Source organism: Haliotis cracherodii, unplaced genomic scaffold (assembly GCF_022045235.1).
Source record: "Haliotis cracherodii isolate W230 unplaced genomic scaffold, xgHalCrac1.p SCAF_36, whole genome shotgun sequence".
NCBI classification, from domain to species: domain Eukaryota; kingdom Metazoa; phylum Mollusca; class Gastropoda; order Lepetellida; family Haliotidae; genus Haliotis; species Haliotis cracherodii.
This window is the reverse complement of record NW_027266293.1, coordinates 489,298-508,473: the sequence shown is the minus strand read 5'-3', so window position 1 is coordinate 508,473 and position 19,176 is coordinate 489,298. Positions and strand designations below refer to the sequence as shown.

Sequence of the window (19,176 nt, the reverse complement as noted above, 5' to 3'; positions counted from 1 at the left end):
GCTTCATATTTTTTTCTCCGAACTTGTGAAAGGAGATGTCGAGCAATTGCAATCTTTTGCAGAACACACCAGCATGCCCAGAGAACACTTATTTTTGTTATACCCGAGGCAAAATCAATTTTTTTCTATGATTTTCTGAAACATTATTTTTATAAAGAATCCCAGGCTTCTCTATGTCAAATCAAGCACTGCATGTCCACAGTGTTAGAAATTGGTCCTGTAGTCCTGTAGTCCTTGCCAAAGTGCCCAATAGTTAAGGTATCATAAGGACAAGAAGAAATTTGCCATGTTTAAGGGTTTTACTATGTGTTTTAATTGTAAGGACTAGTGGACTCAAAATGTTAGTTTCTACCGCTGTGTCCAGGACATCGAGTGGAAGGTTTATATAATGTCATTTGTTGAAGTTTTTTGCCCCCCTCCCTTCTCCCAAGGTTTATAGACCCGTGAAGATTCCAGGGTAGAATAGGTCTTCAGCAACCCATGTCTGCCGTAAAAGGTGACTATGCTTGTCGTAAAAGGCGACTAACGAGATCGGGTGGTCAGGCTTACTGACTTGGTTGATGCATGTCATCGTATCCCAGTTGAGTGGATCGATGTTCATGATATTAATCACTGGATTGTCTGGTCCAGACTCGATTATTTACAGACCGCGGTCATATAGCTGGAATGTTGCTGAGTGCGGCGTTAACCAACAAACCAACCAACCAACCCAAGGTTTATATAATGTCATAAGTTGAAGCTTTTTGTCCCCCCCCTTCTCCCAATCTTAGCATCAGAATGCTCACTATGGCTGACTGAGGTTGACTGTGGAGCGGACACATACATTATGTAACGTTGTTCACAGACTGGTTTGAAATCATAAACACAGAGGGGATTCCTTCCATCAGGGTGTGTTTGTTTCAATTTATTGCGTGAACAATTGCTCACAGCCGCAGGAAAATCTGTTTATTTTTTTGTTCAATTCTATAAAGTGTATGTGCTTACTAAGCTAGAAAGTTAACCCTATCGCTTTCATTGAGTTTTGTCATTTATTCTCTACTTCTACTTCAAACTCATCGTGCACTGTTCTGCAGAGTTGGTTTTTTAATTGTTTTGTGGTCTCACTATCGAAGAGACCGAAGACAAAGTCTCCGCTTAGGCAAAGGGAGGCAGTTATGGCTTATGATCTTGATTGGATTCAAGTGGAAAATTAATTTGTGGTCTGGTCCCTGGCAATTTAGTAACACTGTGACCTTTGGCTGCCTATGCTCCTCCCTGTAAACAATTTTGATACAGACTTTTGAGATGCTCCCTCTTTTATTTTTTTTATATCTTTATCGGTGTAGCGTCAAGTTGATATGAAAATTGTTTACAGGGAGCAGCACGGAGATATGGTTACCACAGCTGACCTTTGATCTGCTGACCTGTAACTGTATAAAGTTAAACGACCTCCATTTCAAAGTGCGTCAGCTCATCAAACTGAAATGTTATCAGTTCATATACAAGCCCAAATATCTTTTTGATCGACTGTAACAGAAAGTTGTCACCTGGTTATTAAGCAGTGAGACCCGTGAAGATCCGGGATAGAATAGGTCTGCAGCAACCCATGATTGCCGTAAAAGGCGACTATGCTTGTCGCAAGAGGCGACTAACGGGATAGGGTGGTCAGGCTCGCTGACTTGGTTGATGCATGTCAACGATCCCAATTGTGTGGATCGATGCTCATGATATCAATCACTGAATTGTCTGGTCCAGACTCCATGATTTACAGACCGTCGTCATAAAGCTGGAATATTGCTGAGTGTGGTGTTAAACAACTATTAAGCAGTGACCTTGACACAAAATTCTGTATATAAGTCAATGACTTGGACCCAAAAAATGTAAAAAATGTCATGGCAAAAGTCATTTAGTCAAATTAACAAAGTGGTGGAAGGACCATAGCAACAAATCAATGCAATACTTCTCCTGATTGGATGAATGTATACAATCTGGCCAATGAACGTCGCGATAAGAAAAACGCTTGACAAAGTCACTACAGCTCATTAAAGCGTTTCCCCATGATGCAGAAAGTAATGCAAAAACACAGAAAGTATGATGTAAAGACATCCGGTGCTTAGAATTTCAGGGGCGGCCGGGTAGCCTAGTGGTTACAGCGTTAGCTCGTCATGCCAAAGACCCGGGTTCAGTTCCCGACATGGGTACAATGTGTGAAGCCATTTCTGATGTCCCCCGCCGTGATATTGCTGGAATATTGCTAAAAAGTGGTGTAAAACCATACTCACTCACTCACTCACTCACTTAGAATTTCAATTACGATCTCTGACGGCTGTGCATTATTAGCATTTCTATCAGTCAAAAGTCTGACTACTTAAACAAACCATCTACCAAATTGAAATTTTATCTGTGACCAGTGACCGACGGCCATCTGGAACTCTGTTAAGGACTGATCATCACCAAGTTTGGGCACTTTTCTGCATTTTTTCATGCCATGTAATCGTTGCGGATGTAACTATTGGGATCAGTGTGATATTTTTTATATCAAATTTCAGATTATGGGTGCCACAACAAGCAAGAGAAGGAAAAACAAGAAAAGAAGGAAAGAAGACGATGACCTTGACCTTGACACATCACCTTATCAGGACCTTGAACGTCTGAGGACTTTGTCAAAAACCCGACTGAACAGACTATCGGCTGAAATGGACCGCCTGTCAGTCCCCACAAGCCAGTATTACTCCAGCGATTCCCTGCTCATCCAGGACACACAGAGAAGCACCATGTCTCTGAACAGGAATCTCATTGGACATCCAACATATCATGTGAAGGGGTCATTCAGTGCCGATAACCTAATTCTGGATGACCATCCTGTCCTTACGAAACTTCAAAACGAACAGAACGCTCGACTCGAGCACATGGAACAGAGGATCACGAAGATCCGTACAAACGCCATGCAGGCAGCTGAACGGAGAAAGTATGCTCACATGTTCCGCGCAAAGTCAGACGACTCAAGAACTGCTAAGCTTCTTAAAGAGGCAAGTGAGGCGCTTGAGGCATTAAAACGTGAGAAGAAATCTCAAACAACTCTCAGTGAGGAGAATGACAAAGGGGAGATAATCCCTGTCAGAATTTTGTGTGAAGAGCAGCAGAGGGAAAAGGAAGACTCCAAACAAACAGCGAAAGCATCAAAAAAGGAAGAACTGTGGCCGGCTCAACTACAAGCCTTGAACTTTGGTATGTGTCATGTTGCTCTGTATGTGTGGTGAGGGAGTTAGTTTTTGTGATGGTTTTAGCTACTGATTCAGACATTGTTGCAGGTTACATGGATTTGATACCTGTGAAGATCCGGGATAGAATAGGTTTTCAGCAACATATTTGCCATTAAAGGCGACTATGCTTGTCGTAAGAGGCGACTAACAGGATCAGGTGGTCAGGCTCGCTGACATGGTTGATTCATGTCATCGTATCCCAATTGCGTGGATCAATGCTCATGATGTCAGTCTCTGGATTGTCTGTTCCAGACTCGATTATTTACAGACCGCTGTCATATAGCTGGAATATTGCTGAGTGTGGCATTAAACAACAAACAAAGAAACAAAACATTTATTTGATGACGGCCTCCATTCACCCACACAACCCATCCTATCCACTCTTGCGTGCTTCCATGGTCTAGTGGATAGAGCATCTGTCTATGCAGGGAGCAGGTCGGTGGTTCGATCCCAGCCTGAGTCGTATCAAAAGACGTTAAGGTGTTACCCTGCCTGGCGCTCAGCCTTAAGGGTATAAGACAAGGACTGGTTGGCTTGGAGTCGACTGGTCGGTATGCTGTGCCTGAGTGCCTGTGCCTTGTTATTCTGTGGCATGGTATCTCAGTGGGCTAGCACTACAAAACAGGCATTAGCCTGTACTTGAAAACAAGCAGACAGGCACATGAACATTGCTATATACCGTACTCGACGTTATAAGCGCCCAGGGCGCTCTCAATATTAGGATTGGGGGGCTCGTATTAGAATATTATTTTGGTGAAAAAAAACAGAGTTGAAAGATAGGTTTCATGGTTATGCTGACAGCCTGAAATGTTTATGTACGACAGACATATTTTTCCATAATTTTATTGCCCATAATTAAGGGTGCATATTATACGCGAATAAATAAGTCTTGTGTACATTGATCAATCGGAAGGGGAGCTAATTAGGATTGTTCACCAGCGTCACCGTGGGCGCTTATTAGAGTGGGGCCCTTATTACGTCAAATACGGTAAGTGCAATAATGGATGTGAGATGTGAGAGGGTGTGGGGTTCTAGTTAGGGGGCAAATATCCACAGAGGTTTTGGGGTTTCTGCAGTCGGACCGGGGATCATTTGAGAACCTGGAAGGGCTGGATTTGCGTGTAGTGTTAACAATCTCACTTATTCCTTAACACTGTGTGTGATTCAATGGGTGATTCAATGGGGTTTTTTCTGATTCAGGTGAACCGGTCACATGGCTTCTGCTTCCATTTCTTCTTCCCCTTCTGCTCGTCATCTACCTCATCAGATCAGTGGGTAACCATGGCAACGGCAGACAAAAGAAGAGACAATGACAACTACTTAAGATCAAGACTTTGTGCCTTAAGTCAACCTTAAGACAACTCAACTCTCACCATGCACACGGCTAGTTCTGTTCTTCTCAAACATGGAATTGATACATTCACAGCTGTCGACGTAAAAACCTTCCTAAAATATTTCGAAGATGGTGGAAAATGGATATGCCAAGTTTTTAATTCTTTTGGAGACAAACCTTATATGATTCACAGCTCTGCAGCCCTTGTGCGTCATTACATCGAGGTGGTTGTGTTTAGTCATATCTTCACAGACAACACATCACCATGGATTCCATGCCAACAATGTAGAACCACACTCAGTTCTTCCAAAGCAAGAAGCATCCAAACAGGTGCTGTACAACCCAAGGATAAGCTTCTCAAAGGAAGGAATATATTGAACAAGTTGAAGGAATATAGTATTCAAGCAGATTGCGTTCATCAATGCTGAATACTTGGATATATAGTCTGTGATTCAGCACCTTCTGTGTCAAAATATCACATGGTGACATGAAAGTCTTTATACTGATGAAAAAAATTGTCAACAAATTTAGATTTAATTGACAAAATTTTAAATTTTCATTTTTTTAATTTCAGCATGCTTCTACCTTTCGTTTAATCACACTACTCATGGTTATCACCGATTTAAAAAAGAATAAATAATTCTTGTCCGTTTGTAGCATCCGACTACTTAAGGTCACATGACACGGCATGAAGGCTATACTTATACTGGGACGTGCTATCAGTTGATATGAACCAGGGATGAAGAGAGATCCCACGCCTATACACCACGGACATCTTGGAAGACGGACTGAAAAAGAAGTGTTATTCGAGACAAAACCATAGTGATATGAATGTCTTCACAGTTCATGGATATGATGTGTGATGAAGAGTGTGCATGAGAGTGGAAGTAGGGAACTAGCAGACAACCTGCTACTCTGCTGGTTGTTGTAATGAATGAAGGGATGACGATTGTCAGAATATATCGCCAGACATTGATATTCAAAATACTTCTTAAGGTAAACAATTCCAGGGTTAAAATGTCAACTTTGTTGGACACATTGGTATAGCAGTGTCGAGGTGGACGAGGTCCCTAAGGTTTGTTGGTATTGTATATGACTCTAGGGACACACTAAATGTGATCTTCCTGAGGCAAGCGTGTCCACTAGCTAATATCAAAGCCTAGTTTCTACCCTTGCCACATCAAGGCCACTCGGCTCGACCCTGGCGCCACCTCGCATACATCACAAGATGTGTCCCTTGTAATGAAAATGCGATATCCAATTAGATCGCTGTTCTTATCTCGTATTGCTTCACAAACATGGCGACTACCGTAGGTGACGACCTCGTCGATCAGATAACGAAAATATTCGTGAAACATCTGATTGGACTATCGATATGTGCGATAGTCCAATCATATTTAGCACAGGAAAGTGTTCTTGATGTGGCAAGAGTGGAAACAGGACTTTGATAAAAAGGCTAGTGGATGCTCTTGTCTCGGGAAGATGACTAAATGTCTACTTTAAAAATTCATGTTTCGACAATAATCCTGACATTCGTGCTAAGCTTCAGTCACTGTAAAGGACCTGTGTTTACATGGTGAAGAAAAGAGAGGTTTCCTTTCCTTTCATGTCTTCTTTTATAAGGCTTAAGAAAACAAAAGAATTGGTTCTCGGGCAATGATTTTTGAAAATATAGTGCGGGCGGGCGGTCGGTGCCTTTTTTTTGGGGTGGGGGGGTATGTAAGTATGTAACCAATAAACAGTTGTGTAATCAATAAGCAATCGTGTACAATCAGTCTGGGAAAGGCCTCCCTACATAAATGTATTCCTTGGTGAGTAAAATACTGGAATACAGTATTTGACAACTGTTGGACGTATGTTTATGGATGTATGGTGGGGTTTTAAAATGGAATTAAAAACGAAGCGTGCAGCGATGTTTATGATGATGCAGGCAGTGGTGCCTGAGAACCAATACAAGACTATTAGTTTTTTTAGCCTAAATGTGGACTTTTACAAAAGGATACTCAGGATTCTGAAAAGCTAGTCTCTGTATCGGAGTGTGGTGAGTGAATGCTGAATTGTCAGCCTAACTGTGTGCCTATCAGCACCTGATGACTACCAGACATAATACCTGATTTGTGATACTCTAACATGTGTTGACACCAGCCACAGTTAGGATCCTTCTGAGCGCATGTCCACAAATAATCTGCCTCTGTGGGTGTGGAAAATTGACAATCGCTCTGAAATCACTTGATCATGTTCGCGTCTTTATCCACGGCTGTGGACCAGATTATGTACCACTGGAAATTTACGATGTCATGTTACGATATGATGCTTATCATGATACAATGCTTGTCATGATATGATGTTTGTCATGATACAATGCTTTTCATGATGCAGTGCTTGTCATGATACAATGCTTGTCATGATACAAATGCTTGTCATGATACAATACTTGTCATGATACAATGCTTGTCATGATACAACGCTTGTCATGATACAATGCTTGTCTTGATACAAGGCTTGTCATGATACAAGGCTTGTCATGATAGGCGTTGTGAGTCTATTACCATTATGGCACATGCCTTTGGATCTGTACAAGAATTACATATGCATGATACTTGCATGGCGCCTAAAGGCACCATGTGTACTCCAAGATATTTACCGTTATTACACATGCCTTTGAATCAGACCAGGAACGGTATATGCATGAAACATGCATAGTTCCTGCCGCTAAGCACTGAGAGTACTCAGTAACTGGATATATAAACGTTATAACACGTACCTTCGGATCAGTGCAAGCAGTACGTTGTATATGCATGAAACATGCATAGTTCCTGCCGCTAAGCACTGAGAGTACTCAGTAACTGGATATATAAACGTTATAACACATACCTTCGGATCAGTGCAAGCAGTATGTTGTATATGCATGAAACATGCATAGTTCCTGACGCCAAGCACTGAGAGTACTCAGTAACTGGATATATAAACGTTATAACACATACCTTCGGATCAGTGCAAGCAGTATGTTGTATATGCATGAAACATGCATAGTTCCTGCCGCCAAGCACTGAGAGTACTCAGTAACTGGATATATAAACGTTATAACACATACCTTCGGATCAGTGCAAGCAGTACGTTGTATATGCATGGTGCCAAGTCACATGACTTACGCTGTACAACCGGAGGCAGTATGGACTGTAATTCCCCATGAACCATGTCGATATTCATTTTAATCAGCAAGTTAGGAACAGGACTTGATACAAGTCAAACACACAGTATTTAGAAAAAAGGGTTGGCGATGTTGCACCTATGTCACGTAGATGATCATAGGAATCAAACCTGATGATGTGTCTTGTGCCTCATCCAAGGGGCCACCCTGCCTCCTCTTTGTATAATATGCATGTAGTGTTGTTTTTATATACGAATCTTGATTTTTGTATTACCATGGTATTGAACTGATATTCAAGTGTATTGTACCAGTACCGTATGTTTCCAAAATAATGTCAACCAGTGGCTTTTGTGTCCATACATGACTCAGCTGAGAGTGACAAAATGTCCGACCACTTTCAACAGAAATCTGTGATTGCCAAAGATTTGTATTGTGATGACCCCCGTCTAGTCAGTGCTATATATTCATCACTGTTATACATTATACTTTATACTATAGCAGATATATCTACATTGTAGTTGGAACCAGTTTTGATGAAAAAATCAATCAAATTACTGTATTCAACGTAATAAGCACCCAGGCCACTCTCAAAATTAGTAATATTAGAATATTATTTTGGTGAAAAAAAATTGAAAGATAAATTTCGTGGTTTATGCTGACAGCCTGAAATGTTTATGTACGGAAGATATATTTAAGGTTGCCTATAACACACGAGTGCGTATTATACGCGAATAAATAAATCTTGTGTTCATTGATCAATCGGAAGGGGTGCTAATTGGTATTGTTCACTAGCCAATATATTAGCAAATATCACCGTGGGCGCTTATTACATTGAGTACGGTACTGTAGTGCTGTGGGCTTTGGTCCATCTTCCAGCACCAGCTCATTCAGGGTATTTTGTTTTGAACAGATGATTTTACAAGTTTATAAAATATTCAGATAATTGGTAGTTCAGGCTTCTCTTGATATTACTGTATTCACTGTAATGAGCACCCTGGGGGATTAGATTGTTGACAAGGGGCCCTTATTGAAACCATACATGAAAGTTCAATTTGTTTTCAGAGAAAGAGTGGTAGTGAACTGTAAACACTGTGGGGCAGTTTGGTAGCATAGCTACAGTGTTTGCTCGTCACATTGAAAACCGGGTTCGATTCCCAATATTGGTACAATGTGTGAAGCTTATTTCTGCTGTGGTATTGCTGGAATATTGCTTAAGGCAGTTTTAAACCGCCAAATTCATTCACTGAAGGCATTGTGTATTATGTAAACATGAGCAAATATGGACTGTCATGTATTGTTTTCAATCTTAGTAGGGGGCGCGGGTGGCCCAGTCGTCTAAGGCACCGCGATTTGCTGTGCAGAGTTGCGTCCCTTGGGCACGGCTGAAACCTATGATTGTGGGTTTGAATCCCGGTTCACCCCGATTATGTTTCTAGGTTTGTCAGCAACATACCCGTGCTCGTGGGTTTCACCGAAGTGGTAAACGTCTAAGACCTGCATCACTTTGGGGTTTCCTCCCACATTAAGCTGACATGCCGCGATATAACTGGAATACTGATAAAAGCGGCCTTAAACCCAACTCACTCACTCACAATTCAATCTTAGTAGCGGGTGCTTATAGAGATTATTTACGGATTGATCTAGAAGTTGATCGGGGTATGTTATTGGAACATCTTGTCTAATACAGTGACTACAGAAGATGTTTATCTTGTTTTTTCATCTCATACACAAAATGATCAGTATAGTTTTATAGAATATATAGAGTAACAAATTATAAAGTCTGTTATAGTATTCACCTCATCTGCAATCCATGGAAATAGAAAGATAAACACTGTTATGCAGCAATCTTTTATTTCTGATGTGTGGAATTTCTGAAAGCATTACATCACGTTATATTAGAATGTGTACAAGGTTTGACAGTATTGTGATCCTGCATTCAATATCTGACTGTATACACCATCAATATAAGGGTAACGTTATTTTTCAGGGCATTATCATTTGCAGAAGCCTGAGGTCTTCTATTAACTGCCCGTTGAAGGAGTGCAGTTGAAAAGACCGAGGGCTTCTGCAAATGATAATGCCCTGAAAAATAGCGTTACCGTTATTATAGCTAAAATGGATGGAATTTGTTATCCAATAAAGAGAAACAACAGTATTGGTTTTGAAACATTTACTGCAATCACGGACCTATATAAGTTATACAAGTCTGTGCTGCAATCAACACAAATGTCACTGACCTACTTTTACAAATATGGAAACGTCATAGAACAAACCGAATGACGTCACGTCACCTATCCCTTTCCTATGACGTCACCTAACAACGGGCGGGATAATGGCCAGTATTGTGATCCTGCAGTCAATATCTGACTGTATACACCATCCATGTGTGTTATACCACTTAGGTTATGGCACTGCTGAAAGGTTATACTAGAATATGTACAAGGTTTGACAGTATTGTGATCCTGCAGTCAATATCTGACTGTATACACCATCCATGTGTGTTATACCACTTAGGTTATGGCACTGCTGAAAGGTTATACTAGAATGTGTACAAGGTTTGACAGTATTGTGATCCTGCAGTCAGTATCTGACTGTATACACCATCCATGTGTGTTATACCACTTAGGTTATGGTACTGCTGAAAGGTAATATAATATTAGTAGTGAAATTATCTTCAGTTGTGCCTCATTTGACAGGTGATAACAGCAATGTTGTCTACTTCGACTGTGCCATTAGCCAGCTAGGGGAAATGGGTTGTGGGTGAGGTCATTCAGTACAGCTCAGGGGGAGATGAGTCACTCTCACTACTTTCCTTATCACTGGTTGAGAGTTGTGAGAAGTCTGCAGTGCAGATACGACATGCGTCATATCAGGCAGGAGCCTGCAGCTGGACACAGCTTGCCTCCTCCTCCTCCTCCTCCTCCTCCCATCCAGCGGGATACAATCACTGGCTTGTTATGTACACTATGAATCATCTAAGTATGGTGGCTCAGTCATAGTCAAGGTGATGTGTTAGACATGCAGGGTTCGAATTTAAGGATGTCCTGGCCTTGATGATTGCTAGTTTTTGTGCACCTTAAAGGGCAAGTTCACACGGAAATGAACCATTTTTTCTTGTACTTTTTCCACATTAAAAATGTTAACATAGAAGTGTCATAGACAAAAATATAAAAACATCATATTTAATTAACATATTTATTGCACTTAAACGATTTATATTTTTCACATTTACCAAGTGTTCTATTTCCATAACAAAAACACCATGGCTTATGCCCCTTGCAATATGACGTCATTGGTGCCAATTGATAAACATTATGACGTCATCATGCTTTGTTAGAGCCGCTTCACGTGGTGTAGGTACAGTTTTGTGATTCTATTATCTCAGATGCCAGCCAGAATTGTGTTATGCTGAGTCACCACTGCGCCGGAGTGTGTCGTAGACCATGTTGTTTTTACCGCAAACTGGTCCTTGATATCTTTTACGTTGAGAATAGACAGGGACCCAGTTGAATTGGCACCAATTACGTCATAATCTAAGGGGGATAACTCAGGCCTATTTCGCTCGTAAAACGAAGGCCTCATAATGGCATATCACTTTCACACTATTGTGAGCTTCCTACTTTCACTGTGAAAAAAATGAGTGTATATTTTCAAACACAGATACTAACTAATTCTAAAATTGCGTTTTGTTTAGAAAAAGAAAGAAAGTGACTTTTGCGTGTACACTTCCCCTTTAAGTATTTTTAACATTAGGCTTATGACATTTAGAACCCCTTGACTTCGATGCTTAATTTCGAACACTAGACATGCTAGTGTTGTTAGTCGTCAGTGTTGGAAAGTAAGGGAGGTCCTGGTTCCTTGAAATTTGTGCTTCTTTTGTAATCCTTGATGTCCTAAATTTGTAACTTTTACATTCAGGAACCCTCGACTTCCATGCTTAATTTCGAACACTAGACATGCTAGTGTTGTTAGTCGTCAGTGTTGGAAAGTAAGGGAGGTCCTGGTTCCTTGAGATTTGTGCTTATGTAGTAATCCCGGATCTCCTAAATTTGTATTCTTTTACATTCATGACCCTCGACTTCCATGCTTAATTTCGAAACAACCAGGTGTTTATACAGGGGATCTGAAATATCAAAATAGTTTGTGTATCAAGTGAATTTTTCAATTAATCAATATTGATGTTATAATAGTTTTTGTTGATTAGAGATTCTGTTTGACATAGGATATGTTTGCAGGAAGTTAAAGTATCAATATTATCAATTTTGTCTGTTTGATGTTTAAAATAGACTGGTACACATTGAAAAATGACATTCATGAGTTATATTTTCTTGACACAAAGTGTCTTACCTGTTCAAATAAGTATTCAAATTGTTATACATTATGCCATTTTCATGCGACATGTGACAATCTACTGATGCCTGAAGTTTCAAAAATAATATATTTTCATATATATATATAAGTGTACAGATAACAATGATGAAGAGAGGAAATGTCCATGAATTTAGTCTTTCACTTTTCCTTACATTTGAAGGTTCTGTCAACACCTTGTCATCCTCGATTCTCCAGCGTATTATTCCTCCACTTTCAAGTGATCAATGCCCCGGGCCCTGTTCCTCAAAGCGATCTTAGCACTAGGGTGATCGTAAGTCCCATACTTTAACATGGGCTTACGATCATCGCCGCGCTAAGATCGCTTTGAGGAACGGGGCCCTGGGCCCATTCACCACCATAGCTTTGTGTTGGAACAACTACATCATCTCCATCTGGGGGGCGGGGCGGTCGGGTAGCCTACTGGTTAAAGCGTTCGCTCGTTACGCCGAAGACCCGGGTTCGAATCCCAACATGGGTACAATGTGTGAGGCCCATTTCCAGTGTCCCCCGCCGTGATATTGCTGGTATATTGCTAAAAGCGGCGTAAAACCGTACTCACTCTCATCGGGGGGGCACGGGTGTCTAGGATTTTAGTCGTCTAACTCGCCGGGATTTGCTGTGAATCGTTCCGTCCCTTGGGCACACCAGAAACCTTTGATTGTGGGTTAGAATCCTGATTCATCCCGATAATGTTTCTAGGTTTGTCAGCATCATACCCGTGCTCGTGGGTTTCACCGAAATGATAAACGTCTGAAACCTGCATCACTTCGGGCTTTCCTCCCATATTAAGATGACACGCCGCGATATAACTGAAATACTGTTAAAAGCGGCGTTAAACCCAACTGTCTTATCACTAATTGAGAACAAAGTTCATAAGTTTGAAATCGACTATCAATGAAAATGCCCTTCTGTACGCGAGTTCAGCACAGATGTACACAGATGTAATGCTGCTTGTCGAAACAATCCCTTGATATATTTAATGGAACAAGAAAACTGACATGATCGAACCGTCAGCTCACAAACATGTTTCCTGAATACTAAGTCATGAGAGTTAAAATCCATTTGCTATGAGACGTTCTGGTTGAGACAGCATGCTAAAGTCCAATCGGACTCGGATGATAGTATTGATACTGCCCCTTGTTCAGTTTTGTTTGTTTGTTTGTTGTATAACGCCGCACTCAGCAATATTCCAGCTATATAACGGCAGTCTGTAAATAATCAAGTCTGGACCACACAATCAGGTGATTGACATCATGAACATCGATCCACGCAATTGAGATCGATGACATGCATCAACCAAGTCAGCAAGGCTGACCACCCGATCCCGTTAGTCGGCTCTTACAACAAGCATAGTCGCCTTTTACTGCAAGCACAGGTTGCTGAAGACTTATTCTACCCCGGATCTTCACGGGTCCCCCTTGTTCAGTAATAAAAGAACAATGTAAATTGATTGATGTAAATATAAGCATGGAGTGATTGGGTATATGAAAATGGAATTGGCACATGCTCGACTGGATCATCGAGGATGACAACATGTTTTCACAGTTCGTATCCTGCGAGAACCTCCACTACAGTAAACTGATATCTCTTCCAGGTGTCAAAGGGGGTGTCATGCGTGTGGTTATTACCTCAGATAAGCGGTTTATTTTACAGATAAAACCATAGCTGTAGCAATGCATGCTCTATGTGATATACCTGTCCATCAAAACCTGTACAGTTTGTCCCTAAACCACAGTATTCATGTAATACTTATAAATACTTCAATATAGGGCAGCAGCAAGACTATCAACTTTGCATTGTAAACCAGTCTTATTGAGTGTGATTTAGTGGTCACGCTGATTCTGTCTGCAATTATCAAGGTGCCACATGTTATATTGTAAAATTAAATCTTTGTTCTGCTTCATGTATTAATGCACCTCAAATTTCTATTTTTGAAATAGAATTATGTTATTTATATATGTTTATATGTGAAAGAACTATATGTAAATACATTAAATCATTGTGACATTTAAAGAATGTTTAGCTATTTGATAAGGCGATACTCAAACAAATACTAGTCACTCACAAACTGGAATACCGCATTTTGCTGAATCATAGCAGATGGAAACTTGTACATATATCGCAACAGAGGACATAAACTATTCTCCTCACAACTTATGATGGTACTTCTATTGTCATGAACCTCAGCCGAATGTGATGTTAATAGCTAGCTAATGAAAAGTATTGAATTTTTAGTCGGTACAGTATTCATGAATGTATTTTATTAGACATATTAGTCTAAATACTGCATGTGTATTGTGTCAATGTATCCTCTCGGACACCAATATGTCTATATTGTGCCAAATACTAGTCAAGATGTCACAAAATACTCATGAACCCATTATGTCTGTTTTTACTATCAGTGATATAACCTTGTATTTCATTTCATGCATTTATTTAAAACCGAGGATCAATATTGTGGGTGGAGAGGTAAGCTTTGGATGAGCATGGTATACAGCTGAGAAAAATTTGATTTCTTTGCTTAAAAAAATACTGCAAGCTTGCCATTGTCTGACAGTGAAACAAATGTTCAATTTCTTTTTTACATGACAGTTTTATGCGCTGTGGTAGAATCGTAATTGTTAGCCACATGAGGAGGCATTCATTTTGAAATATTATTGTTGTGATATTTTGAAACATCAATAGCCATGCCAATTTTGCAAATTGTAAAGGTCTTTTGGCCACGATGCAGGAAGCAAGTAAATAGAAAACAAATATTTAAGGTGCCCTGAAAACACCTTGAAATAATTAATGAAAAAACATTTCTGAATCAAACAGCATTCTTTCAATTTTGATGTATTTTCTTTTTAGAATTTGACTGAGGCTTTTTGGTAAAACAGGAAATGACATGGGTCAGGTGCCGCCATTGATCGACTTGGACATCTGTTTGATCAATGACAATTCTTTTGACTATTGAAGAATTTCTTTTCTTTGAATTTAATTTTTTGAAACTGAAGTCATGTTATAGTCTTTACATGTGATTGTGTCACTGTATCATATTTAGAAACAACTGTGTGTAAAGCTCATACCTAGGGCTTGCATCATTTAATTGTGAACATAGTTTTAACCAATGAATGAATTTTAGTGACCTCGAACAGATTGGCCCAGTGCATCTTAGACAACTGGCCCTGAACACTTTGGCCCAGAGCTTCTTGACTCATATGTCGGCCAGTCTGTGAACACTTTGGCCCAGTGCTTCTAGACTCGTGTGTCGGCCAGTCTGTGAACACTTTGGCCCAGTGCTTCTAGACTCGTGTGTAGGCCAACATCTGTGAACACTTTGGCCCAGTGCTTCTTGACTCGTATGTAGGCCAACGTCTGTGAACACTTTGGCCCAGTGCTTGACTCGTGTATAGGCCAACGTCTGTTAACACTTTGGCCCAGTGCATCTAGACTTGTGTATAGGCCACTATCCTTGACTAGATTTGCCTATTGTATCCAGCTGTTTTGTATGTGTTGACTGAAGGTGTTTTGCTGATGTGTGAGGTAGATCCCTGTAGCCATGATGCTACTTGTCATGCATAATATTGTAATAAGTTTTATTTTCATGCATAAAAATAAAGAAATATTAATCAATGATGTGTTTGTAATCATCATTTGGGTGTTGAATTGTCAACTCTTTGAATTATCAAGACTTCAAAGTCCCACCTGACACTCAATAACTTGAGGGGGGCACGAGTGGATTTGCTGTGCAGAGTTGCGTCCCTTGGGCACGCAAGAAACCTATCATTATGCGTTCGAATCCTTGTTCGCCCCGATTATGTTTCTAGGTTTGTCAGCACCATACCCGTGCTCGTGGGTTTCACGGAAGAGGTTAACGTCTGAGACCTGCATCACTTTGGGCTTTCCTCCCACATTAAGCAGACATGCCGTGATATAACTGGAATACTGTTAAAAGCGGCGTTATTCAGCGACATTTTTCGGTGAGAAGTACTCTCAGTATGGTATGGAGATTTAACATTTGTAGCACAAGCGACGTTTGCAACAAGCAGTGTAATCACATGCTATTAGATGGCATCGGTCAAGGTCACTCAATGTGAATTAGTCATCACAAAGCTTTACACACCGACTTTCATTAAGCCCCTCCTGACCAAATTCAATCTGAAAGTAATCTTTATAAGCACTCCCGACTAAGACAGAAAACCATCATATAACAGTCTGTATTTTATGTGCCTATTACAGAAAACAGTAGCGTAAAAGGCCGAATCAACTCTTATTGAAAATGTTTTAGTTTTACTTAAGTTTGTTCACTACCGCTCGATCTCTGGAAACAAATTGTGTATGGTTTTAATAAGCAGTGCTGTAAATTTTCTTCGTACCTTGGTGCGTATTACAGTATTATGATTGAAATTTGATGCAACTTAATATACAATATTCCTACAGTGGAATCTCAAAAGCATCGAATTTTGGCCTCAGTCCTTGTGAAACCCTCCATTGCTGAAGCCACACAAGCAGATATAGGAGGGAGGGAGAAAGTGTTGTTTAACACCTCAGTCCTTGTGAAACCCTCCTTTGCTGGAGCCACACACTTGTGTGAGTGAGTGAGTGAGTGAGTTGGGTTTAACCCGTTTAATGCCGCTTTTAACAGTATTCCAGTTATATCGTGACAGCTTAATGTGGGAGGAAAGCCCAAAGTGATGCAGGTCTCAGACGTTTAACACTTCGATGAAACCCACGAGCACGGGTATGGTGCTGACAAACCTAGAAACAAAATCGGGGCGAACCGGGATTCGAACCCAAAATCATAGGTTTCTGGCGTGCCCAAGGGACGCAACTCTGCTCAGCGAATCACGGCGCCTTTGACGACTGGGCCACCGGTGCCCCCCAACTTGTGTGAATGACATACAGATATGCCCAGTAATTTTCGAGAACATACCCTTAAGCCACACATTTTTTATAATTTTCGTTTCACGGCCCGCTGCCCCTACTGTGAAAAGCAGCCGGTCTGAGAAATAAGTTAAACATGAAAATATTTATTATTATTATGTCTCCTGCTACTAATATCATGAATATAGACCCACTTACACAATATAAAATGTCATATATAGATTTCATGTCTACATCACTATCAGTGATTCAAGAGGACACCTGCAACTCCACAGCATATTTTCCTATAAATAAATAATTGACATTTATTTTGATTTTGATTTGGACCGAAATTGTGTGGCAAAGCCGGAAAAAATCTGTGAAACATAAGATTAAAAAAGTGTGGCCTTATGAAGAGAGTTCACATCACAGACCAGCAAGGTGAAGACATCACAGACCAACAAGGTGCAGACATCACAGAACAGCAAGGTGAAGACATCACAGACCAGCAAGGTGCAGACATCACAGACCAGCAAGGTGCAGACATCACAGACCAGCAAGGTGAAGACATCACAGACCAGCAAGGTGCAGACATCACAGACCAACAAGGTGCAGACATCACAGACCAGCAAGGTGAAGACATCACAGACCAGCAAGGTGCAGACATCACAGACCAGCAAGGTGCAGACATCACAGACCAGCAAGGTGCAGACATCACAGACCAGCAGGATGCAGACATCACAGACCAGCAAGGTGAAGACATCACAGACCAGCAAGGTGCAGACATCACAGACCAGCAAGGTGCAGACATCACAGACCAGCAAGGTGCAGACATCACAGACCAGCAAGGTGCAGACATCACAGACCAGCAAGATGAAGACATCACAGACCAGCAAGGTGCAGACATCACATACCAGCAGGGTGCAGACATCACAGACCAGCAAGGTGCAGACATCACAGACCAGCAAGGTGCAGACATCACAGACCAGCAAGGTGCAGACATCACAGACCAGCAAGGTGCAGACATCACAGACCAACAAGGTGAAGACATCACAGACCAGCAAGGTGCAGACATCACAGACCAGCAAGGTGAAGACATCACAGACCAGCAAGGTGCAGACATCACAGACCAGCAAGGTGCAGACATCACAGACCAACAAGGTGCAGACATCACAGACCAGCAAGGTGCAGACATCACAGACCAACAAGGTGCAGACATCACAGACCAGCAAGGTGCAGACATCACAGACCAACAAGGTGCAGACATCACAGACCAGCAAGGTGCAGACATCACAGACCAACAAGGTGCAGACATCACAGACCAGCAGGGTGCAGACATCACAGACCAGCAAGGTGCAGACATCACAGACCAGCAGGGTGCAGACATCACAGACCAGCAAGGTGAAGACATCACAGACCAGCAAGGTGCAGACATCACAGACCAGCAAGGTGCAGACATCACAGACCAGCAAGGTGCAGACATCACAGACCAGCAAGGTGCAGACATCACAGACCAACAAGGTGCAGACATCACAGACCAGCAGGGTGCAGACATCACAGACCAGCAAGGTGCAGACATCACAGACCAGCAAGGTGCAGACATCACAGACCAACAAGGTGAAGACATCACAGACCAGCAAGGTGCAGACATCACAGACCAACAAGGTGCAGACATCACAGACCAGCAAGGTGCAGACATCACAGACCAGCAAGGTGAAGACATCACAGACCAGCAAGTTGCAGACATCACAGACCAGCAAGGTGCAGACATCACAGACCAGCAAGGTGCAGACATCACAGACCAGCAAGGTGAAGACATCACAGACCAGCAAGGTGCAGACATCACTTTCTTATGACAAGGACTCCTTGACTGTCATGCGTAACTTCTAACATTGGTCATGACAAGGACTCCTTTTATAACTACCAAATGTCGGGAATCCCAATATAACAGTCGAGGGAATTCCCTTTCTGCTCATGTGTATCATCATGCACAGGGCATTTAGTGAAATTCATGCATATTCATTGTCCAAACAACCCTTTGAAAGCGATAGCCGAGAAGGAATGAAACAGCAAACGTGCAGGCTCACTCGACTGTTTTTTCCCGCTTCGGGTTTCATTTCTAACTAGCATTTTTCCAACTGTGTCTTCTCATTCTCAGGGAACTAATGTTCAAATCTGGCGGCAACTGACCATGTCATTTGAAACAGCCGCCTTCTCCCAGACATATTTCTTCC

The 19,176-nt window shown here is 41.4% G+C and overlaps 2 protein-coding genes across 6 annotated transcripts in view; both read left to right on the top strand.

The window, feature by feature from the left end:
* Positions 1-15,712, top strand: part of LOC139477846 (uncharacterized) — a 35,708-nt gene extending 19,996 nt beyond the window's left edge. For all 5 annotated transcript variants that reach the window (XM_071260275.1, XM_071260280.1, XM_071260277.1 and 2 more), the window contains exons 3-5: positions 2,529-3,207; positions 4,443-6,255; positions 6,318-15,712. In XM_071260275.1, coding sequence (XP_071116376.1) covers positions 2,532-3,207; positions 4,443-4,555 — 789 coding nt within the window. In that variant the 5' untranslated portion in view covers positions 2,529-2,531 and the 3' untranslated portion in view covers positions 4,556-6,255; positions 6,318-15,712. The remainder of the gene's footprint in view (positions 1-2,528; positions 3,208-4,442; positions 6,256-6,317) is intronic.
* LOC139477807 (serine-rich adhesin for platelets-like) lies at positions 8,110-18,832 on the top strand. Its single transcript, XM_071260222.1, has 2 exons — positions 8,110-8,175; positions 17,375-18,832. The coding sequence occupies exons 1-2, from the start codon at positions 8,110-8,112 to the stop codon at positions 18,830-18,832; spliced, it is 1,524 nt and encodes a 507-aa protein (XP_071116323.1).
* The last annotated feature ends 344 nt before the right edge of the window (positions 18,833-19,176 follow it).